Source organism: Toxorhynchites rutilus, chromosome 3 (genome assembly GCF_029784135.1).
Source record: "Toxorhynchites rutilus septentrionalis strain SRP chromosome 3, ASM2978413v1, whole genome shotgun sequence".
Classification (NCBI taxonomy): domain Eukaryota; kingdom Metazoa; phylum Arthropoda; class Insecta; order Diptera; family Culicidae; genus Toxorhynchites; species Toxorhynchites rutilus.
The window spans coordinates 40168410-40194677 of NC_073746.1; the positions used below are offsets into that span (position 1 = coordinate 40168410).

The 26268-nt window shown below is 38.7% G+C and overlaps 2 protein-coding genes and 1 pseudogene across 2 annotated transcripts in view; all 3 read left to right on the forward strand.

Annotated features, from left to right (window-relative positions):
• Window positions 1-2708, forward strand: part of LOC129773054 (uncharacterized) — a 50437-nt pseudogene extending 47729 nt beyond the window's left edge.
• Window positions 1-26268, forward strand: part of LOC129775501 (nuclear hormone receptor FTZ-F1 beta) — a 110367-nt gene that overhangs the window by 6798 nt on the left and 77301 nt on the right. The gene's annotated exons all lie outside the window — the stretch shown is intronic.
• LOC129773055 (odorant receptor Or2-like) lies at window positions 18025-19306 on the forward strand. Its single transcript, XM_055776606.1, has 4 exons — window positions 18025-18676; window positions 18734-18871; window positions 18935-19033; window positions 19094-19306. Exons 1-4 carry the CDS (start codon window positions 18029-18031, stop codon window positions 19304-19306), a joined length of 1098 nt encoding a protein of 365 aa, XP_055632581.1. The 5' UTR covers window positions 18025-18028.

Consider the following 26268-nt stretch of genomic DNA (forward strand, 5'->3'; position numbering starts at 1 on the left):
GTTCTGCAGAATGGAGTAGGGATTGTCCTGAGTCGTTGAAGCGGAACTCTTAAGCATTTCTGCATAAGTCCGCTTGGAACGTTCCTTTAAGGAACGCTTGAGTTTTTCCCCTCGTTGTATGTACACCGGGCATTGAGAAAGATCATGTGGAGCCTCGTCGCAATGAAGACACTTGCGCTCTTTTGCGCAAGAAGTCCCATCATGACTCTCTCCACAATCTGCGCAACGTTGTTTATTGCAACAATAGGCGGCCGTGTGACCGAGTTGCATGCATTTGTTGCATTTCATTACCCGGGGTACAAACAACCGAACAGGTAAACGAAGTGCACCTATTGCAACGTAGTTTGGAAGAGCAGAACCCTCAAATGTCACACGAAAAGAGTTTGTCCGATTGAGAACTCGTTTGTCATTTTTAAGTGACATAGACTTCAGTCGATCGCATTCAAGAATCTTCACACTTTTAAGTGAGGAGTTCTTGAAGCGACCGACACCATCGAGTATCTCTTTTCGAGTCAAACCCTTTTCGTTTATTACACCGTCTATTTCAACGTTGCAACAGGGTACGTATACGTGATACTCAATCGCAAAGAAATCACAGCGCGTTATTGCATTCGCTTGGGTCCTGCAAGAGACGACAACTCGTAATTTGTCTGGCCCCATCCGAGTAATTTCAGTAACTTTGGAAAATTTCTGCGTTAGTTCTTTTGAGATGCGAATGACATTAAGAGGTTTTGAATTTCGTCTAAAGTATACAATGAATGGACCTTTGAATCCCTCCGGGTATTCCTTTAGACGAAAATAATGTTTTTCATCAATTTCCTCATCTTCAGAACTTTCTACTTCATACACAGAATTCTCCTCCAAAATTATATTTATTTCAATTTTTTATTGTATAAATTCAAAAATGAAAAAAAGTTTCAACAAAAGTTCAACGGTAATGTAAGAAAATTGTACACCCCTAATGCCAACGCTTGCCGATTTGGTAAATACAATGTTGGACAATGGTGTAAATCGTACACAGGAGGTTGAAGGAATGATAAATGGAACAATAGATATAAAATAAACTTCTACTTGCCGCTGCTGTGTAGCGTGTGATGAATGTGTGTTGATCTGAACTGGATCCTCAGCGTCTCGATCGTTTTATTGAGCTCGCTTCACTCGCAAGCGCTGATGAAAAAAGCACAATATAAATCTGTCTCAAACTTGTCCGATCAGCTCGCGAGTTCTCGAACGAGAATGTTCTTTCTCAAAAAGGCATAAAAACCCTATTATCTTTTTGAAAAAAGTTACAATATAGATAATGACAAAATACACAATAAGATAATATTATAGACTTCTTGTTTAAGCTTCTTGTTGCCGAGATGACCTTGGAACTAGTTATATCCTTGGGACTTGGGAAGGAATGAAAATCTGCTCAGTTTTCGAATTTTGAGGAAAAAGTTGAAACAGGGAAATGGAAACGGTAATAATAATAATCAAAACAATAAAAGAAAAATAAACATAAATATTCATATTTGGAAGTGTATGGATTTGAGAAAATCATAAATTAAAGAAATAGCATCGATATTACGAGTAGCCAGAACGTCGCGAATCGGAGAATTAGGTGGCATTCCCTTATTGCGAAAATTTTCTATCAAAGATAATCTATCATTTTGAAACTCAGAACAAAACCACACAATATGATCAATATCGTGATATCCTATACCACACACACATAGGTTACTATCACTGATGTTGATTCGTAATAGATGTGCATTCGAAGAATAATGGTTAGACATGAGTTTTATAACATTACTTTTTTTAAAGAAAAGTGCAGCTGAAATTCACCGTATGTTTGTTGACGTTTACAAAGAATGTGCTCCATCGAGAAGTTTTTATGAAAAGTGGTTTAAGCGATTCTGAAGCAATGTTTCTGATTTGGATAATGAAAAACATGGAAAACCACCGAAAAGAAATCGCGAAACACAATGGAAAGCATTCTGTCACTATCTAACTGGTGTTCAATAAAAAATAAGAATGATTTCAATACCTTCCTGTAAAAAAAGTAAAGAGCGTTAATTTTTTTCTATCCGAGAGAATTGCTCTCTGAGCTCACTAGAAGCGGGTTGCTCGTTTTTTTCGCTCGGGTGCTGTCAGTTCGATCAAAAAAGGCGTCGAAACAACAAGCGAACGCGTTGTATGGCTCTTCGAAAGGCGTGAAAGTCAAGGAAAAAGTTTACAGTAGACTACTTTCGGGACGAAAATGTGCCGGTGAGTACTGTTTACCGGAACCTGGCATCCCGGATCATCGAGCGCAGGACGAAGAAGAAATCTCTGAAGAAGCTGTTCGACAACAAGAACGGTACGAGTTTGCATGACGCTGGTCGAGAATTTCGTTGCTCCCATTCCTACATCTACAGAACCCTCAAGCAGGAGGGCATTGTCTGTCGGAAGATACTAGGTTCCCAGAGTACACGGTGTACACAGAGTACACCGTGAAATTTCAGTGCGGGTGGATGACGGTCTATTGTCGAGTGACGTCGTTCGTGCTGGACGACGAGAGTTATTTTCCGCTGTCAAAGTCCCACATTTCCGGCAATGACCGGTACTATACAAGCGGCAAGGAGCCCACATCCTCCGGGGTGAAGTGCAAATACGAGCATAAGTTTGAGAAGAAAGTTATGCTGCATATTGCCATCTCCGACGAAGGGATTTCGCTTACTGTTTAAAAGATGGACCAGGGCTGTGGCTCCTGATGGAGCATACTTTGAATAAAGTAGCAGTAAGTTTTATGTTTCAAACGGATGCCTTTTCATGAAAAAAAAACCGTAAAGTCATACTTGAGGGGCTCAGAATGCAAGGGGTCTAAGTGACTTCATCGATTTCTCTTCATCACCTTTCCTTCAGTTAATAACTCAACTGCAAAAACGTTCCAATTTAAGTTTGCCATACAATCCGATAGATGAGGTTCTGACCTATCTTCCACATTTTCAAATACAGCTGGGAATGTATTTGCAGCTAAGTTATGACCAAAAGAGAGAGTCGATGTAGAGAAATCGACCAAATCACTTACACCCCTTCATTCTAAGCTCCTCACTTTTACATATAACAAAATTCGACCAAATATTGTTGTTGTTGTTACTAATCGATTGTGGATGGCGAATTGAAGAAGAAGGGTTAAAAATGAATCTTGATAAAGTCAATTTCAACAGACAAATATGTTAAGTGATTTCTGGAACTGAAGATTCTCTCTCTGCTTCTGCCGAAGTTTATTTTTGATATTCTTTAAGAATGGCGGTGTCGATGTTGAGTTTGCTACAGGCAGCACAAGAGCTTTTTTTAATCCGCTTCTCAAATTTTTCTTTTGACCGATAAATCATCTTCCATAAATTTATTCAGATAGTGCCATCCGAAGGTATTGCCTCTCTGGTATTGTCCATTCCACCAGTTGAAGTCAATCGCTGTAAGATCTCGATGTTCTGAAGATTATTTCAAAATCATTCCTCAGAGATTCTTTGGTGACTCAATTATAGGATCCATAAAGTGTAAGTTCAGCATTTAATTATTCTATGATTCCTACCGGTACTTTTTATGTTCAAATATGTTTGGATCTCAGGATTGGCGCTGCCTATCGAATTTTTATTAGTGTCAAAAACAGTGTCACAACACTGACAATTTGATGGTATGGTTACTTTTCTCCCATCATTACAGTTTACTACAGTTGAATTACTGTAGCAGGAAGTAACTTCAATTTACGATCGTTCAATACGAGTCGATGTACTTGTTTAACGATTTCTGGATTCGTAGCCTCTTTTGGCCTTCCAGAGCGAGGCGCATTCGCGGTGCTTCTTCTTTGAATTCACTAAACCATCGATAAACTGTTGTTCTCGAAGGCGCAAAAATGGTATAACATTTCGTCAACTACTGCATTGATTGTTCAGGAGTTTTTCCCATAAGAAAACAATGTTTAATCAAGATACAATACTCCTCTTTCCCTATTTTCTATATGAATGCTCAGGTAGTGACCCTTAAACATCTGTAATTTGTGAACAAATAAACGATATATCATGAAAATTCACACATAAGCTAGTGACAGATGAACCTCTCGAAAAAAATCTTGTTCATTTTTAGTGGCGCCATCTGTTGAAAAAATCCGAGATTTTTCAGCCCATGTAGTACAGCTCTACCGAACGAAGTTTAGGAACACATTCAATCAAATATGACCAAATATCGTCGAGAAGGGATTAAAATTTAAATATGTCTGTGCAGAGTGCTACCCGCATTTGAAAATGTTAACCATCTTATTTCGATCTTTCATTAAAAGAAAATAATATTCAGCAAAGCTAAATGAAAAAAATACTAAAAAATATTTTTCTTCGAATATCAGTTAACACAAATTTATTGAATAGTCCGCTGCAGCAACTTTCAAATATATCAGAAATAATTTTGGAGTTGACAGAAGCTGATATGAACATTCCAGCAACGGGGAGGTTTTGACCGAAATTTAGAAATAAACTTGCTGAATTTGGTTGAAATTTGACACCCTTTCTTATCAAACTTAGTCGCACCTCAACATTGAATTTCAACAAAATCTTATTATCTTTCGTTTGGCTGCAATCCTATTCAAATAAAGCTATGGGCATTTTGATATCGATTTGACGAGGACTTAGCTAATTCTAAATTCCAGAACTGTTATTCACTTATATTTAAGAGAATGTATTTCATGTGAAAATGGATTCTTCGTTATCCATAAATTCGGGATCTAGCATCCATAAATTCGCTGTAGAAAACTTCAAAGACTTGTATTTGGTAGATGATTGGATTCTCTGTCTAGCTATAGTGCTCAAGAAAGATCGAGTAAAATAACTGTATAGTGATTTTAATTTTCGTTGAATAATTATAATCGTTTCGAGGTCATTAGTTCACCCTTATTTTTGTTTTCGTTCGAATTAGAAACGTTCGAAAGATTTGCCCATTCACATTCTTGTTTCAAAATCACAGTCGAACAAGGAGGATGTGGAATAACAAGACTTCAGCGATAGTCTCAGAGCCCAGCTCAGGACGCTGATAGTCTCTCTATTAAAGCGAAAGAGAACAAAAAATAAGCGCCGGTAACATGTAACATGTAAACGTACCCATTTATATTTTGATTCTGTAGGAAGCGGAATAATAAATACAAAATCATCAGAGGTTCAACCAATTTCCGTAGAGCTTGGCAATGGATCCATACTTCAGGGTTACCATATCTACAGAATAATCTGTGTTTATACAGATTTTTCAGACTTTTTGAAACCAAGAATCTGTGGTCACAGATTACAGATTGTTCGGTTTTCATACAGATTTACAGATATTTCAAATCCAGTATTAGTTATGGCTTGATCTCAATAATATTTTTTCTCATCTTACAAATTTTATTCATAAAGATTCGAATCAGTTTGAATGAGAGTCATTCTGGCATTCATATGTAGCGTGACCTGCTTTTTCAGTTCAATCTAAGGTTCAAAAATGGAGCTTGAGCTTGGGTAGACTGTACAATTCGTAGTTGCTCTCCGTGATTGACCTGAACCAACCAAATTGCACAAAGAACACACCGAATGACGCTTGGGACTAGCAAATCATTCTCGTTGTGCAGTTTCCGATGATTCGAGCTTTAAATGGTCAATAACGACGCAGGCCACGTCCTTACAGTCACCAGGGGAAGGGAAGGAATGTTAGTATGATATTCGCCGCCCGAAGGCCAGAAGGGTCGCCTCTATAGCGTGGTTCCCTAGCGTTTATCATGGAGGGGGGATAATTGTTAGTGGGAAAAGGTAAGAATCAGGATTCACTGAGGTAAGTGATATGATAATGTAAACCCGAACTATCGACCACTCGACCAAATAAAAATCAGAAAATCTCATGCATCACAACATGCGGTGCTGTTTACCTTCAGGTATCCTGAGAAGAAAAACCTGTAAAATTGATCAGACTGACTATACATTTTACTATTTAGCGCAAATCAAATCGCGAAGGCCGAAAAGACATGAAACTTTTTCACTAAACTAAACAAAATAATTATTACTTTCAAGATCGTTTCCTCACAATTTGTTCAAAAAAAGTTTTTAACCTAATTTAATTCACAAAGTGTTCGACAACACTAAAAACTAGCACACCTGTGATGAATTTTGAATCACTTTAGTTGCTGCCAGTAGCTGTAATATTTCCTCTCTCATCTTCTCACTCACACTCACTCATATGTGCTTCTGAAACTTCTGCGTATATTGAGTACGCTCCCTATTAGCATTGCTGTTATGAAACACTACGAGCGCTCATAATATAAAAATAATACGAATCCATGCAATCATGCAATTTAGACACTTCATTTTAAAGGGTGTGTCACACCAAATTGCATCACGGAAAAAACGCTGTAGAAATTCGCCCAGTAGACCGATCCTTTTGAAAATTTTAGACAGTAAAATAAAAACTATTAAACAACTTTTGGCATTTTCTTTTTATTCATACTTCGAGCCCAAGCCCGTATGCTCGCACCTTCCTCTTTACCCCGTCCATAAGGTTCTGTACAACGTCAGGTTGTAGTTTTTTTTGAACAGAAATCCATTTTCTCTTGAAGTCCGCCTCCGATTTGACAACTTTTGGGTTCTTCCGGAGGGCCTGCTTCATAGTCGCCCAATATTTCTCTATTGGGCGAAGCTCCGGCGCGTTGGGCGGGTTCATTTCCTTAGGCACGAAGGTGACCCCGTTGGCTTCGTACCACTCCAACACGTCCTTTGAATAGTGGCACGAAGCGAGATCCGGCCAGAAGATGGTCGGGCCCTCGTGCTGCTTCAATAGTGGTAGTAAGCGCTTCTGTAGGCACTCCTTAAGGTAAACCTGCCCGTTTACCGTGCCGGTCATCACGAAGGGGGCGCTCCGCTTTCCGCAAGAGCAGATCGCTTGCCACACCATGTACTTTTTGGCAAACTTAGATAGTTTCTGCTTACGAATCTCCTCCGGAACGCTGAATTTGTCCTCTGCGGAGAAGAACAACAGGCCCGGCAGCTGACGAAAGTCCGCTTTGACGTAGGTTTCGTCGTCCATTACCAGGCAATGCGGCTTCGTCAGCTTTTCGGTGTACAGCTTCCGGGCTCGCGTCTTCCCCACCATGTTTTGCCTTTCGTCGCGGTTAGGAGCCTTCTGAACCTTGTATGTATGCAGGCCCTTGGTCCGCTGGACGAATGAACTTGACAAATTCAGCTTATTGGCGACATCCCGGACCGAACTTCTCGGATCACGTCTAAACTGCTTAACTACGCGATTGTGATCTTTTTCACTGACGGAGCATCCATTTTTGCCGTTCTTCACCTTCCGGTCGATGGTTAGGTTCTCGAAGTATCGTTTTAGTACTCTGCTGACCGTGGATTGGACGATTCCCAGCATCTTACCGATGTCCCGATGTGACAACTCCGGATTCTCGAAATGAGTGCACAGGATTAATTCACGACGCTCTTTTTCGCTCGTTCGACGACATTTTTCCAAATTTACGAAAAATTGACAGTGAAGCATGGCCAACGTGATCTATACACTCTTATCTGATTATAAGCGAAAGCTGAAGATATAATTCCTAAAAATTAAATTTCTACAGCGTTTTTTCCGTGATGCAATTTGATGTGACACACCCTTTACACTCAACCTCCCGAGCCTATTTTTCGGTAGAATAGAAGTAACAGCTTTTTCAACACAATCGAAGGGAGCTGAATATCGACTAACACCACACTCCAAAATACACCGAATAGAGTAGAAAACCGATACCACTTCTAGAGCTAACTTTGCATTTTGTAGTTGAGTTCACAAATTTTTTCCCTGTGTCCCACTTATATCGCAATCGTACGCGCATTCATCACTTCTTTATGCCTTGTAAATAAAATCCCTTATCCAAATTCCGGTGTCCGAATTGAAAGTCCGTAACAGATTTTTTAATGAATTTTGAATATACACTCAATACAATTCACAAATTTAAAATCGAGCGCGTTGATAACATTGTGTGGTGATAATAGCACTACGTAAATTTCGATTGCAATGCGTTTGCCATTGTGCTTCTGGCAACTATTCACAAATTTAGGATAAACCAACTGGTAAAGACCCGAAACATCACTAGATTCTAAAATATTTTCATGTAAAGCACTATTTGATTTCCAGAACGTACTCTTTATTTTGTACACACACGCGTACGGTAAAAAACACATCTTTACGTGAAACCGAGCGAATGACTAACACAAGCATAAAATAAATGGCCGAATAAACGGACAAATGAAAGAAAACTGCTTCACTGGACGAAAAGTTGAACATTCTGTCGTTGAATCCAAGCGAATTACAAATAATTATACGTTCTCTGATGCAGAAAGCTCACTTTCTCGCGAAATTTATACGCTTCCCGCTATATAAACGACTCGAAACAAGGACACTTGTAGGAATTGAAACACACACGTCTCATTTGCACGAACGCCAAACCCGAACTCCTCAATCTAAGGTTAAAAAATGGAATAGTCTATGTTATCAGCCAGCTTTATAATAAATAAATAACACTCTTTGCCTTTTTCCTACTAAAGCACAGTGAATGAGAATTTATACAACACCGTCAAATTCATCAAAAACTATGCTAATCAATAATACTAAAGCTTAGATTATGCTTCAAAATAGAACTGTAAGTTTAATACAGATTTCGATACAGATTTTCCGAGAAATAATGAGGATAGAAATTTTTTTTGAGATCAAAAACATATTTTATTATGGCAACCCTGTCATACTTCCTCAAAAATCTAGCACTTCCGTAGCTCTACGGATCTCTGGCATCTCTGCCACAAAGTTCATTCGCCTCTACCACTGGAAAAGATTAGTTGAAGGTTAATCACTGAGGGGTTATGGGAACACACCATCATTCGCTTAGTAAATTGACGCTCAACCAATTGTCTATGAATCCAATCACTGTTCGTTAGATGCACTACTCTTCCGTTTCAATCTTGCCAGCAGCAATCTCTGCGTTTGTGGCCAAGGTTATCACGACATCGAGCACGTTGTTTGGATCTGGCGACCAGATACACCGGTCGCCAGATCGAATTTAGAAAACTCCCTTCGGGCCCGAGGAAGACAGCCCAATGTGCCGGTGAGAGATGTGTTGGCTCGGTTAGACCTTGATTACATGTCCCATATATATGTTTTCCTTAAAGCTATAGATCTTCGTGTGTGATTGTCCCTACATCCTTATACCCTCCTTTCCTTCCTTTGCGTCCCCTTGCTATAAATAGTAGAATAAGTTGAAATGTAAATAAACTATATATATATATATATATACGAATAGATTTAAGAATTGAGTGTTCATCAACATTGTTACAATTTCCTTATATCCCATCCTTCTCCTAAAAATATGTCACCCTTCTAAACTCGAGTACACCGCGAGTAATCCACCTTACTAACCATAGATGTAAGAAAATTGTTTATATATATATATATATATATATATATATATATATATATATATATATATATATATATATATAGTTATAAAATTATATTTAAGAATTCGGATCCTTTAAACTGAGCCTGTAAAAATAAACGAATTAATAAAAAAATTGTCTATGAAGACTCCGTGTCTTCATTTCACCGCCGCTACATTAGGTGCTCTTTCTTTGTTGACTCTGCTTTAGAAACAAAAAAAAAGGGTGGGTTATATCTATGATATAACCGCAAGGTTGACGTGGGACTACCTTAGCTTAGCAATCATTTGTTCGTATTGGTTAAATTCTTGATTGAATGAAACAATTTCCGAAATCAATTGAATTCAATATATTTGCTTTGTGAGTAAAATGATTGAACAAATGCCATGTAAGGTCAATTCATGCATTGTGATAGATTATGTTCTTCGTTACAAGTAAATTTAATGACAGTCCTTTTACGTTTGGTTAGATGCCTAGGACAGAATTTGTGAACGAAAGAATTATCCTACGATTATTTTATTTTACATTTCCCTCTGAATCCTGCATATCTCAAGTGTACGCACTACTCGAACCGCGAATTTGCTTGAAACTTGAAAGTTTTTTTTTCGCCTCTAGTGTCTGCACAATTTTCCCAGGTTCCTATGATAAGAAGATCGTATCAGAAAACACAGAAAAGTCTGCAAGTCAAAGGCAAGCGAGTACAAAAGTACTTGCAGTTTTCATTTATTTGCAAAGCCGATTTCCCCAGAAACCTAGGTTTTGAAGTCTGTGGTTGGGAAACATTTATCAGTCGGAACAAAAATGTCGGGGGTCATGCATGTACAGCGCGGACTCGATTATATACAGTCTCCGATTTCTTTTCACTGTATATAATCGAGTCAAAAAAAAAAATTATTCGTTTTTGATGCATATATTTTCCGTTTATTGAAAATAAAAGAAGAATTAAATTATGATTCAACCCCTTAAAGTCAGAAAACACCTTTCTCACATGAAAAAATATTTTTTTCCAGAATCTCACAGGAAATGATAGATGATCATATTTGATGAAAAAAAAAAACTTCTACGCGTATGTTCGAATTTCAACAATGACAGAGTTATAGCAGTTTTTATTTTGTTCCTGACTATGTTGCCTCAAACTGGCTCTACACTAAAAAGTACGTTACGTAAGCAAATTCTGTTGCTTTCATTTGAAAGATGAGACAATTTAGAACATGACATAGTAGTGGAATATCTAAATTAGACGATTTAAATCGTCTTTTTGTAAGTGAAAATTCCAAAAGTGAAAACTTTTTTTGGTAGAACCTAGATCTGATTCAAGTTTATGATACGCTTTCCTTCGTACCGTGGGCACCAGCTTTCGTTCCACCCAAAACGCGCCCCAAACAAATGGGCGGCTCAAGGTGTCGCTCGCATAACACGCGCTCCAATCCAGTTGCCGCCACACATCCGGCAGCTTTTCGAAGCATAGAAACTTTCTAAACCTGTCCACGCGAAGGTCACATCTTTCCGATCGCACACCGCATATGCAATTAGCTCTCGAGGCAACTCCGAGCGGCGTCGAACCACTGGGGTTTTAATTTCTCGCACAGAAGTTCCAAATGCATCTCGTTGGTCGTCGAATGCCATAAGAAAAGAAAAAAAGACCTACAGAAATAGCAGAAAGTCTAGCGCGGGGTAACTCGACAAGAACAAGTTCTCTCTTGAGCGGCCATTCTGGTCGAGTGCTCGGCCGGGGGTTTGCACGTACCAGATCACCTCCGGCTCCCGGCCAAAGTATGTTTGTGTGGCTGGTTTTCTTTAGCTTCTCTGACACAAATCGAATGGTAGCGACAAGAAAAAGGGGTCACGACAGAAATCAATCAAAACCACTCCGTTGCTGACACTTCAACTCCACTTCCAGCGCCTATGATCCGCGGGCGAAGGAAAAAGTCCGTTATCTCCTAACATATAGACCACTTGGGTCTTGTACTTTCGCGTCGCTACAACTCGTCTCCCATCTTTGGAATGAATGGTCGCCATTTGCAACGATGTTCTGATTTAAGCACTAACATTTCAATACGCATTCTGAGAATAGTCATTCGAAACATCAATGAAATATTACAGAATGTCTGTTGCCACCGGCTTCAAGGTCATTCCGAATAATCATGCAGAGCGCGCTTCAAGAATAAAAACCCACAAACCCACGCGAACAAAAAAAAAGAAACGCAGGCACCTGATGATTCTAGCAGATTCTTGGCTCATTTCGCACGTTGCTGAATCAACTTTTTGTTGTTGTACTCATTCCCAATGACAGCGGTGTTTTATTTCATTCTTCTCTCCTACAAGAATAATATCATCAGCCAAAGTCCTTCAAGGTCTTTCGTGTTTGGTTGTTTTATTCGTCCCGCGCGTGTGTATATGCGCGCTCGTTGTTCGCCCCCCTGTCTGGCTCTGCAGCGCCGTTCCGTTTCTTTGTTCCGATATTCCGACTTCCATAGATTTTGTGCTCCGTAATCATCATCAAGTCGAACGGCCTTCTTTAGCTGCGCTTCCACAACACAAATGAGGAAGCATAGCAAAAAATATATATATGAACGGGCGGTAGCGTGAATCATGCTTTTAATAGAACTCTTTTGCGCCCCGCCACCCCGTTCTACGATGTGTGTGAGCCCGAGGGGTGGAAGGTTGAAAGACCGAAAAAAACTCGCCAAAGTTCAAGGTCATTAAAATGTCGTCAAACTGAAATAGGACCCGCCTTGCTGCTCGTCATCGTCTTCGTTGTCGATCGAACCGCGATGTGAGAAGCAGCAGCAGCAGCAGAACAAAAGATCGTCCGGCCTCGAACACTCACACAAACGGCCCGCTCTGAAGGACGCAGAGTGGTGGGGCTGCTGCAAACCGCTCCCTAACCACCCAACAGCTTGCGCACCTATCGTGTGTGAGGAAAAGCTAACGAAAAGATGACCTTCGCGAGCGTGTGCGTGAGCTTCGTGACATTGTCCATCGTGGGTCCGTCGTAGGGCTGTATGCGAGGATTTTCTTCTGTTTGCTGTTTCTTCTCTCCGTCCATCCATGTTTGTTCGGAGTTTTTTTTCTATCTCTCGGTCTTATTCGAGAAGTGGTTTCGTTGCTCACTTTTTCAAATGATGATGATGATGATGACGATCGCCAGCGGCGACAGTCATGGATTGCTTTGGTTTGTATACGATCGTGTTGTGGAATCGTTGTCGTCGTCGTCGTCGTCCATTCGCTTTGTGCCCGCTTATTGATATTAAGCTAATTTGCAGAAAAAGCGCTTCTTCTTCTTCCTTGATTAGTAGAGAAGGCCGTTTGTGATCGCGGAACAGGTCGTCGCCCATTAGCAAGGATGGGAGGGGATTGGGATTGAATTCATTAATTCTGGTATTTAACTGCGAAGTTGCGATAGTGTTTAATCCTGTGATCAAATTTCAAAGACCTAGGGATAATTTTATCTGTGTTTCAATAAATGGCCAACGAATATTATTAGTACGAATGTCTGTTTTCGATGTATATACGCTCAACGAAGATTTTTCATTTCTCCAATGCTTCTTTTGACATAGAAAACACCTTTCTAATTAAACTGATAACAAGAACAATTAGACTGTAAATTCAACAAGCCTTTTGGCTTGGCATCACTGGACCATCATGGGACGTAATGAAGGGTGAAATACCTTTTTTGATACAGTCCATTTTGTATAATTCTGAATCAATATTCTTATTCCATATAAACTCTGTTTTTTCCACAACTAGAGATCCCTTGTCAAACAATATTTTTTCGCAAACTTATCCACAAACACCAATTTGAATTTGATGGAAACTTTGGTCCGAGTAGAAACTTTATCGAATTTTTGTCCCAAAATTTGTCTGTAGTCGCCCTTCATCTACGTTTCGTCGTTTATTATGAGAAATTGTACGAGTTTTTTTAATTACATGGTAGTACAGCCTACGCTGCCGCAATCTCGCAAAGTGACGCAAGCGCCAAAATTGACATTTTACTGTTTTTGTTATAGATCGATAAAGAATACCAAATGCTTTAAAACAACTGCGGAGTTTTACAGAAATGTAAAAAAATGACCTCGTAAAAGCCTAAAAACGGAGTGGCGCAAGCGCCATTTCCACTGTGATGTGGCGCAAGCGCCATTTTCCCTATGGTGTGTCGTAATTTGATTGTGATGCGAAGTAATTTTTTTATCTAATCTGATAGCATAGAATGGATTAGCAGGGACAGCAAACTTCACATAACAACATCTTCCGTAATAAACGTTTAGCATAAAGAAAATCACTTTTCCGAAAAGCTCTTCATGCCAAACATTTTAATTCAAAACAGTCCATCCCCATGCACATTTATAATAGCAATTTTGTTCCAGAACTACAAATCATGTTCTTTGCTCTGTTTATAAATCTCGTCAAATATTTAAATTCATAAAATCAAACTCATCTTAAAGGAAAAAATTATCCGTGATCGATCACATATTGAACATAAAAATTGAAACTAATGAGTTTAAACTCATCAATTTCATTGTTGATTACCAGAATTGATGTCTTTCGATGGCAATGATGTCTTCTATCCTCAGGTATCAAGCGATAAAGCTTCTTGACGCTGTTTACTTTCTCACCTGCTCATTTCTCTTTCGGATAGATTGAAGCTGAGTGTTGATTGAAGGGTAAATGTCGGATTTGGTGAAAAGCTGCACTTTTCTAAATCCTCCATCGAAACGCATTTTGTAACAAAACTCAAAATATCCTCGCATAAACTGTATCTACTTTACATCGGATGATTTTGGACGGCATTATTTTATGTTTTCAATGTTTTCAGTTGCATTTTGGATTGGAAAAAAATTGTGCTGTCTATAATTGTTACAATCGGGTTCTCAACTATGTTAGCCTGTTCAACGCATGTTACAAAGTCGGAAAATGTGTAGAACTTTTCTCCCTGATGTCTTCTCATGCTCCGCTCAACGGCGGCATTTTGGAGAAAATAATTGGAAACAGATTCTCGCATACTTTTATGGATGAACGCCAATCGGTTGTGGAAACAGTGATTAAAATTTGCAGTTTCCACAAGAAACTGGCGTTAGTAACATAGCTTAAATACAACGGCATTTTATCAAAAATCAAGCCGATGGCAATGTTTTTCCATCAAATGCACACAATTTGTACAGATCAGATTTTCGTAATGTACGCGTAAGCTGATTATACATGCAATTTTACGAAAAGTCCCGTACTGAAAATTCGTCCCCCTGGCGCTTTCGTCACTTTGCAAGATTACGGCAGTACGGTCCCGGTCACTTTATTATGTTCGAGGGTCCGATTGTTTATTCGCAACTATTTAATAAACGTATCTTTCATTGCACAGAAAGCTTTCACTGAGTGACGCCGCGAGCAATGGGCACATCAGCATAATTCCCGAATAAACTCTCAACGTCAACACATCGTGTTAGCTCATCGCTGGCTAGAGTGCTACTGAATTTTGTATCTTCTGTCCACCCCCTTACATAGTCCTTTTCTCTCGATGCAACGGGACTTCGAGGAATAAACCATACCTTGTAAGCTTACACTCGAATGGGATGGAATGGAATGGGACGGAAGAATCCTACTTGTTGTATTGAAAAACATGTGAGCGACGAGAAAAATCGGAAGAAAAAAAAATTGGGATATTTCCTATTAACCTTCTGAGTATTGCCACATTTGTGCATTACTCGAGGCAAATGAAACCAAATTAGGCATATGAAGGTTTTAGGGTACAATAAATGAGTCTATGGTGGTTAAACACAACACTCCCCCCCCCCCCCCCTCTAAAGGGGGGACTGCCATACAAATGAAACACAAACTTCTGCATAACTCACGAACTAATCAAGCAAATGAAGCCAAATTTGGGATGTGAGGGTTTATGGGTACGAGAAATGTTTCTATGATGGTATGACAACCCTTTTTCCACTGGAAAGAAGAGGGAGTCCCATAAAAATAATGCACATATTTCAACCAAATATGACAATTGAAATTTTCCGGAAAACTCTGAAAGAAATTGGGAAATTTCGAAAAATTAAATTCGCATGTGTTCTACAATTACATATTGACTAGCGTTGTTAGTCCATTTGATGTTTGTGGTAAAGAAATTGATCTTCGTTCTAAAGTGGAAATGGATTTTTAATGTGATAAAACGCACTCCAATATCGTCTCCTATCTATATAAATAAAAATGGATCGCCGAATTTGTTGATAAGAGCAAAACTCGAGAAAGGAATTAACCGATTAGAGGCTATCTTCATTCTATCATATTTTCTGTATCAAACATTTATTCCATATAACGGAGAAATATGTTATTTGCAAGTGGATAAAAAATCTTGCACGAGAATTGTCGTCTGAAAATAATCTGATATTATAATGTCAAGTTTTGGTAGAAGTACTGCAATTTTATATTTTATAGCAGAAAATAATTTTAAAGGGTAGATTGGAAGATCTATCAATGAACAGCTCTGCGATTGGGACCCATGAACATACTGTTAGTAAGAAAACTTGGATGTGATAACGAAAAATAAATTTGGGTTGGGACGAAGTTTGCCGGGTCAGCTAGTAATAGATATAAACGACACGAAAGCAAGCGAAATTCCTCCTCCAAATAATACACTTTTTACTATACAGTCAAACCTGTTTCTTTGCGGTGTATTAAGGAACAGATTTGACGAAGTTATCGACCATTTTTTTTGCTTCGATCTTTGATGTGTATTTCATGTTTGTTCTAACGTGTAAGTATCATATCCTCCACATAAAAAAAAAGTTTTTTTTGAACATTGCGTAGCTTTTTTTCAAACCTGTAGTTTTTCGAAAACCATACAAGAAAATTCAGATTTTTTTCCAGATTCCATTTTAACCAGTCTTAAGGATACAACTCGGTGCTGATGCGCAACAAGATTTTTGTATGCAGTTCAGTTCTCACTTCTTGTGTACACATGCGCTCTGGCGAATGAGCACGCTCCGAAACACAGATGAAATGTTTGGTTGTCAGCGCCGTTATTGCGCCCAGTGTTGCGCTGAGTTTTACGCTGAATTTTGCGCCGTATTTCCGTATTTCTCTCTCTGTTGAGATATTTTTCTTCACACTAGCGTAAACGGAAAAGCGCTCAAGTGAGAAGTGAGAAGAGATGTTTAGTATCTGAATTCTGCGCCGGGTACATTTTGCGCTGTCGTGTTTATGAATTTTGTGCACTTCGCATCAAGAGAGAATACGTGTTTGCTTTGAACGCGCGCTGATGAAAATTAAACTCAAGCGCAGCGCTGCGTATGTTTTCTGAAGACTGATTGTAACCAGCGAGGAAGCACACTTTCACACGGCAATATGAAATCAAAAACCGATCAAACAAATATACTACCATTATTTTTGAAATAAACTGATTTTTTTTTAATGTAGAACGATTCGGTTGAGGTAAAATACGCACCTTTTTTCGGTAACTTGTTGCTATTTTGAAGGTAATTCTATCATGTGTTGTATGTGTTGTATACATCGATTTTCATTTCTCTAAAGGCCTGATATATTCTATAAACGTAATGTCAACATTTGGATCTCTTAGGATCACGTTTCATTAGATATGCTGACAAACTCAGTTGAATTCTTCTACGGTTCAAATTTGTAAAAATGCTTACATGATCAGAACTAGCGGCAGCAACTGAGCAGTGCGATCTATTGCATTCAGTGGATCATATGATCACTGCAAAGGAAGGGAAAAACGCCTTTTATCTCAGGGGGGGATGATCCCAATCCAAAAATCCAAGAAAAATGAGGTGGAGGTTCGTTTTTTGAAATAATATTGATCAATGTGTATGATTTTATAAAATTGATTCAATGTACCCCAGCACAGTGAAGCCACTGAAGGCGATGTTCCTGGTGTAACATTTACGAAATTTTCAAAAAATTGAATATGTGGATATATTTGTCATAGCTACTTTGGTAGACCATCGTTTTCAGACAAGCTCAGCTCATTAGCTCACTCTAAAGCATTCCGATATGTGTTCCATATAGTTGAAACTGAAAACATGAAATCCCACATGCAGCATTAACACCAGTAGTAGCGTGGATTTGTAATTTGTAGAAGTATTATCATAAAATGGTATAGATTCCATACCGTTTTATAATGGTACTCCATACTATAGAACATATTTTTGCTGAACCTTCTCCTCGGGTGGCCTGCATGAATCTTTTTCTCCTTATAGATAAAGAAACGACAAAAAAAATGAAACGCTACAATGGAAGTGTTATCTTAATTTACGCAGGTATTCCACGAATTTGGAAGGTATGAATGAGTTGCAAAAAATAAGTTGTCTCTTCAACTCTCCGTTAAAGATTGTATCATTCGATCGAAACTTACAGCGGTTTGGGGACGAAGCAGCTGAATGTAAAATATTCATCTCATGGCAAATCATGTATGCAATGATGAGAAATGAATTTCACGGCTGTTGTTTGGTGAAAATAGATAAATACTGCCATTCAGTCACAGTCACGATTCGTACAAAGTTTCCATCGATATGTTGTTCAAGAACTGCTTTCGCAACGAGTTGGACGTATTCCCGGTAGGACTGCAGACCATGGAGTTGATAGGTCTCTGGGGTGACCAGAGGAAAGTGATCCGATTCGCTGCCATAGCGTTTTGGATGACCTTCATGATCATCATTCCGAAGAGCTGCCTGGAGTACGATGGAGAGGGGTTCGATTCGTTCGCCCGTGGAACCGCTGAGTTGATATACTTCACAGATTTTGTGCTATCCATGGTTTTCTTTGCGTTCCGTCGCAAATCTTATGTCCGTATGATTACCATTTTGCAGGACTCATTCCAACAATGTGCCAACGCGAACCAACCTGCTTCTTGTCGGGCGGCGATCACCAACTTCAACCGGAGAATTTTCCGATTTTCTCGTGTCTACGCCTGTTTCATCGGTAGCTGTCTGATATTCTACGTTCCACTCCCGATGACGGCAACCTTCGTCAACTATTTCTCTGCTGGGAACGGAACGGAACTCGTTGAGTTTGTGCTCCCCTTGGAGAACAAGTTCTACGGGTTGGACATCCGACGAAACTTGGCACACTATCTCATCTACATGATCCTGCTGGTGCCGGCGGTTTGTGGATCGGCTTGTCTGAGTACCGTCAAGGGAACCATTCTGTTTACGATAATCCGCTACGGTGCTACCCTTTTCGAGTTGGTTTCGTTGAAAATCGATGCTCTAGGAAGATCGGTGAACTTTGGTGGAGAGCTTAGTGGCTAGAAAGGAACCGAACAAAGACGAGTTCAGCTCAAGGAGATTGTTGAGCTTCATAAGACTGCACTGGAGTTTGCTAATTTGCTGGAAAGTACTATGCAGCATATTCTACTGTCGCAGTTTGTCAACTGTATGCTGATTTCATGCTTGATGATGTTCTATATTTCGAGTGTAAGTCTTTTTTTTGTGAGACGATCAGAATACTAAAACATATCTTGGTGGGGCTCATTGCAGACCTATGGGCCCAATGTGGTCAACATGATAATTTTGTTTGCAGTTTTGTTGGTAGAAGTGTTCGCCTATTGTTACAATGGAAACGAACTGAGTGAGAAAGTTAGTTTGGTTGTTCTGAATGTTCATCGAATTAATTAATTACTTCATTCGTATTTCAAGGCAGCAAATGTGGCGGGGTCCATTTACAACTATCCTTGGTACCTCGAACCGGCCTCGATGCAGAAACAAATCCAGTTGATGATTGCGCGTTCACAGAAAAAGACGGGGATAACTGCTGCCAAGTACTACTTCGTTGACATCGAGCGCTTCGGACTGGTCATGCAGGCATCGTACTCGTACTACTTGATACTGAAAGAGCGATTCAATGTTTAATGGTTGGGATTCGATGTTGTTGAAAGTAGTGTTCGATGTTATTAATACACTGGGTTTTATCAGCATTTCTTCAACCGACCAAAAAATCACCCCTCAATGCACTTTGTAGATCCGCAAAAGTGTACCAACTTAAAATGAAAAGGTACGAATATACCCAACAAAACTAAATATTTTTGTTCTTTTCACACAATGACCATTCAAATATTCAAAGATATAAAAGATTCAAAGATTCAAAGATTCAAATATTCAAAGATTCAAAGATTCAAAGATTCAAAGATTCAAAGATTTAAAGATTCAAAGGTTCAAAGATTCAAAGATTCAAAGATTCAAAAAAACAAAAAATCAAAAAATCAAAAATTCAAAGATTCAATGATTAAAAGATTCAAAGATTTAAAACTTCAAAGATTTGATGATTCGAATATTTGAAAATTTGCAGGTTTTAGATTTTGAAGATTCAGAAAATTTTTAAGATTTGAGATTTTAGATTTAAGATTTGAAGAATTCGATGATTTGAGAATTTTTAAGAAAATTATAAGTTATTGAAGGTTTGAAGTCTTTGATGATTTGAAAATTTGGAGATTTGCAGATTTAAACATGAATATTTCCATTTTGGATTATATTTGGTTTGGGAGTTTTGGGTTTGAAAATTAGGATATGAGGATTTAGGTTTGAAGATTTGGATTTCGAGATTTGGCTTTGATGATTTAAATTTGGAGTTTTAGATTCGATGATTTGGATTTGAAGATATAAATTTTGGAAATTTGGTTCCGGAGATTTGCAGAATTATATTTGGAGGTATGGATTTAAATATCAGAAATCGGAAATTTTGTTTTGGAGATTTTTATTTGAACGATTGTTTTGGATATTTTTGATGATCTTAATTGAGATCTGAACGGATCGGATTTGGAGGATCAAAATCTTCGAAAGAATAAAATATTTATTTAAAAAAAAAAATTTAATTAGTTTTTGGGTTTTTTCTTTCGATTCCCGGCTGCATCCGGTTCGATCCTTAATTATTGTCACTGGTTGTGGTCATATTGTGTCGTGAAAATATTTGTCACGCAAAAGATAATTTTGGTTTCAAAACAATGTTGAAACGATGACAATCTGAAAACGAGGAAGTTTTCATTCATTGGGCAATTGACATTCACATGCAGGATTGCATGTCGCATTCATAAACCCATGTCTTAGCCCCACCTATTATGCGTTCGGTAAATGTTCGGCCGTGGAACAATTTTTTCTAGGATTGTAGTTCCGGCTATTTTCAGCATAAATTTAGGTCTCTCGACAACGAGTTTGCTGCTACAACCTAAAATCATGAACTACAATGTTTTGAATGGATCGATGAACAGTACTCAGTACTCAGCTACGTAGGGTTATATGGCGTTTATTGACCAACTATTCTCAATGGTCTGTCAGTAGTTTTTTTCGACGAACTCACGGCCTCTTCTCGAACGTTGGTGCTACTGGATAGTTCGTTTTTTCTCATGGAGACCAAACATTATAAAGAATGTTGCTTAAAAGAAATTTATAAGATCTAAATTAAAATTCTAAAAATGTAGCGAGGGCATGTAAGATCCCGAGCGTTTATTACTGGATCATTTCTCGAATTCTTGAAAGAGATGTTTGCACCAATCGATTGGGAATATTTCTACGCAATAAAAATATTGTTAGATAAAAAAATAATGGTTGTACAATTTTATATTAATGAAAATTCAACGTTTTGATTAATCCAATCTGTGCTCTTCATACTCAAACGAGCTACTAATAAATAATATCAGTACCATTAACTAGTCGTACATCATTCTATCCAAGACAAGAAGTAATGCAATATATACTGCTTTTGCTGTAGCAAGCCGTCTGTTTATGTATTGCTACTGTGCTGAGTGGAGGCGCGTAATGCTCCAAAATGCTCTCAGAAATGGGAAAAGCTAATTGCAGAGGTGGCAGTCACGCACAGAACAAAACAGAAGAGAAATATCAACACGCATGAGTATTAGAAAAAAATCACTTGCGATTTTTTTGTCCAATTCCGTCAGCGAGCAGTCAACGGCATTTTGAAATGCTAGCACCGAACTAACACAGTGAAAGTTGGCATCCGAGTCGGTCTAGACAGGTACACATCGATTTGAAACGTATGCGGATCGGCTCACAAATTGATGGGTTTTCGTTTCTATGGTTTAACTGTCAAATCAGTTAATGGCACTAAAAATAATTATCAAATTTTGAAACCCCTTTTTAATGGTCGAAGTGAATGCCTGACTAAAAATAGAAATTTTCTGAATACGAAATTATTGTACTTGTAGTTACACGAACCGTTCGACAACCAAGACTCCAATATTTACCAGAGATCTTCGGAATTCCCTACATCAGAAGATTGTAACCCTCCTATGGTTATTTGAGATTCTATCTGAAGCATGTATCCTTTCAATAAAGATCTGCAATATACTTCCAGACTAAAACAATTTTGCACAATGAAAACATTTAGATCCTTTTCGTGGTAGCGTGAGTCTGCCTTTTCCATACTTGGCTAGTGAAAGTTCTGTCGATCTTTGCGATACAGTATGTTCATGAACTCGCCTAAAATGCTAGACGGTTGTCTCTAAAACAGGACCGCATTATTGACGTATACGTATACGTATTACGAAATCTCTTAATTCACTTCCGATGTTATTTTGAAATGAAGCTCATTTGACTCTTCAGTAACGTTTTGATGGGCCTTGAATCGGGACGATGGTTTGCATGGAGTTTGCATATACACAAAAAACACCACTAACAGAAAAAACTACTCTCTCTTATCCTTTAGGCTGATGTAATATACAGTGATTTAATGAAAACAACTATTGCGGCGTTTTTTTCGCAACAGACACACATTGCGGTTATAATTATATGTTTGTTCCATCACCACTATCATTCCATATTTCCAATGAACGAAAGACAACACTATAGTAACCACTTCAATCTATCAAAGAAAATAAAAAAAAAGTGTGTTGTGTGCGTGTGATGCAATAATACACAAGCACTCTTCATCAAACGACGCGGTGCATCAGTTTATCGACCTTCTTTGGAATTGAATTCTCAATCAAAATTGCCTCACGGGTGACCTCTTCCGTTCAACACAACAAACTATTGACTCTCCGAAACGATTTTGTTCCCCTCGCAGGGAAATTCTCTGTGAGTGAAATTATTATATTATTTTTCTCTGCATTATAGTGACATTCAACATTTTTGGTTGACTCGTCACATTGTTAACTTTTTTGGAAGAATGTAAGGGGAGTGAGTGAGAATCGAGCTCGTGACCTTTAGCGTGAGAGGTACGGAAGTGAGATCGCCAGATCGCCTCCTGGGTGAAATTAGTTTTAGTTTTAGGAAGGAAGTTTGAAAATTTCAAAGATAACTCTAAGCCTCAAAAAAGACCATTGTCTGCTCGCTGGTTGGATCGGGACTAGAATAGAAATAGCATATGAGGTCTCTTCTGCACCCTTGCTCAGTGTAGCTTCTATGCAAGATGCTTGCAAATGTTTTCTTCTTAGTGTCATCACAGGCGCTGCACTGAGTGGCGAGACCGATGCGCACGGTAGCAAAACAACATATGTAATGTACTGTGCCTCGCCGTTACGATAATTGCTCTTTTTCCGGCTCTGTTCGGGAAATACTGATTACTCGTACCATGGACTAATCAGAACTTTGGGTTAGAAAATACTTGACATTTTTGAATTGTTGAATATTTTGTGTCCAAAAAAATTAGAACATTCTTTATTCAAATAGGTGCATTCAATCATTATAAATCGATTGATACAAGTATTTCTGCGATTCACCGAAACGTCCGAGTTTTGAGCGTTCGAAGTCTTTCATTTTTTGTTACATGTTAAATTTTTAGATTTTCTTTTTACACCTTAGAGTAGTGCGGGGCAAAGGTGCGCACCTAACTGTTGTCGTGCAATAACTCTCGAAATAAAAGCAAACAAAAATTCTGTTTGCTTATCAAATTGTGACTACAGTGGAACCCCGATTATCCGCGGAATAGTCGAGCTAACTCACCGCGGATCACGAAAATCGCGGATAACACAACTAATGTCTAAAAATGAGGTGCAAACTCAAAAAAAACAGATATTTCAGTATGAAAACAATGTTTTATCAATACAGGAATCATTGAACTATCCATCTGTAAGGTCGTGTACACCAGTAGTCAAATGATGTGAAAGTCATGACCAAAACAGAAGAACAAAAACCTACCACTCATTGTCAAATTTAGGGTAGGTTCATAGAATTACTATGGAACTCGCTTTCGCGGATAAACCGCACCGCGGATCATCCTATGTCGCATCAATCCTGATACTGAATTTTTAAATCCGTTGCTCCGTTCTTGAGTTAAATCGTGAGGAACGGACACCAAATAATTTTCATTAATATTGATCAAGTTTATAAATGCATAGTTACCTTCACTTGATTTATTTGAAACTCATTGTTGAAGAAAAAAACAATATTTATTTGAAGTTCATTGTGAAAACATAAACATATACGAAACATAACCGTTATTGAATTGAACGCATGGTGAAAATAAAAACATTTTTGATTTGGAATTCATTTTGAATTATTTTTAAGCAATTGTTTATTTTTTTTCCTCATCTTGGGTTTCGGTTCTGAGGATCCCGACGCTTTGCCTTGGAGCCTTGTTGCTTCGTTGCGCTGTTGTGGGGTTCGAAGAGACAGACGATGGTTCCTCATGAAGATAAAATCCCAATCTCTTCCTGCCAGTTTTGCAACTTGGTTGAATTCGTGCTGGAGGTTGTTGGCTTCCGCAAAATCATACGCCAGACGACGTAAATCTTTGAAAGTCATACTAAAGAAAGCTTTGTCCAGAGCTCTGCAGTGGTTCGCCAGATCCTCAGACTGCTCATTCGTAAATACTTGTCTGAACCGCCCTAGGTGCTCGTTGGTACCCCCTAGCAGAAGTAAAAATGTCAATAAAAGAAGATTCAAATCATAAATCACTCACTGCTATGAGCCTATTCCTCAGAGCTGATTCAGAAATATCGAGGTCTACCGCAATCCGATGCTTCGAGACTCCCTCCCGAAGCCGTTGTCGGGCCATTTGAGCATTTTTGGAGTGCATTTCTTCAAATCAGTTTTCTTCTTGTGGGTCCGTCAAAAATTTGGTTGAAAACATTTTATAATTTTTTTTTCAGAGTAAAACTCTGCTGCGACAGCCACTGCGCACCTTTGCAATTTTTGAACTAATCAAATATTTAAAAGACGCTCTTGAACTTTTTCACAAAAACGAATACGCACTATCATCTACTATAGAATGCAGGTTTCATTGACAGTGTAGTTTCAAACTTTCCAGTTATTTTAGGTAAATTAATTGTCATCTCCAAAACTGAAAAAAATAGATCTAAACATCCCAAAACTCTTTTTACCTCATAAATATTTCACTTTCATTAAATGTATCTTGTTTATGTTGTCGAAATTTCATGCTCGTTTGCTTCAAAAAGGCCAATGCGCACTTTTGCCCCGCACTACTCTATAGCTTTATATACACTGTTTTTTTTCATTTTAATTCCGAATTCTACCTTTTCGTTTTCCAATACTTGGTTCTATCTGCACAAAAATGCCACCTTTCTAGTCAGCTTTGCAGTCGCTGTGAATCTATGAACAACTACTTGGAATGCAACTTATATATAATAATATGGTGGAAAAAGCTTCCAAAATGAGAAAAACCTGAAAAATAACTTTTAAAGGATAGTCATTAATTCATTTTTTACCACTCAGTCCGCTCTTATTCAACACATATATAATTATATAAATCAGAGAAGAACTCTTCTAGTCATATTTTTTTTTTCTAATGACGTTGACTGACTTTCAAAACTTCTTAAAAGAGGTTGATAGTGTCTGAATCTTGCACTAGAAAATAAATTGAGCAGCACGAGCGATGCCGCAAAGATGGAAAATACAAGATCGATTAAACACAAACAGGTTCCTTTGGAAATCAGAACCATTATTGTGTGGTCTAATTTGGCGATTGTTTTATTTTAATTACCGTTCAACTCTACCCTGTCAAATTTGAACCTTCACAGCGCCGCCTGGTGAGTCATCGAATTGAACAGCCTCAAATCCTCGCTAGATCCAATACAACAAGCCGTTGTATCAATCGAATTTAGCCATTTGCTACAGTCGGCACTGCTTTAGTTTCAGCTCATGGCTTTGCATGCGCTTAGCGCAGTTGTTGTAATGCCAAAAAATATATGTATTGATCGTTTCCAGTATTGGAGAACTTGTGCCGAATGCAACATGCGGCAGCAATTCAAATTCGCTACTTACTACCCACGACGTCGATGGGGGGGTGCCACCGAAGGATGTCAAGCCGAGTGAAGTGGAACAGAACAGACCCGAAACCCAAGCGGTTCAAGCGGTGTGCCGGCTGGCTGGCTGCACGGTTCGCGGGGCGGGGGAAGGAAGGTGATCTGGAAAGCCAGAGACCGAGGGACAGAAAAAATGTCGGTTACATTGAAAAATTGACACTCCTCTATCACCGGGGGTTTGCTATTTCTGCTGCTGCTGGTTGTCTAGTAGTTCTGTGGCTAGAAATCCACACGATATGTGCCAATGGAAATAATAAGTGGTGCACGAGTTTATGGAGATAGTATTCTATGGTTCTATGTTCGGTGTTTGGCTAGGCTGGTAGGTACACTTTGACTAAGTGATTGTGATATATCGAATGCAGCTGGGGAGAGTAGGAAAAAAAAGGCTGCCCGGTGCAAGGTAAACCATATCGAGTTACGCGGTCCGTCCTATCACTGCGAGTGCGAGAATTGAGAAGGGAAAATATTTCACAGGTTAGTAATGTAATGTATGTACCAACGGTCGATCATTCCGTCGGACAGTTGAAATGTACAACTGGCGGGCGATTTCTATCGCCGCCTGGCCCGAACCATATTCAATTTGTACCGAGACTTATTTGC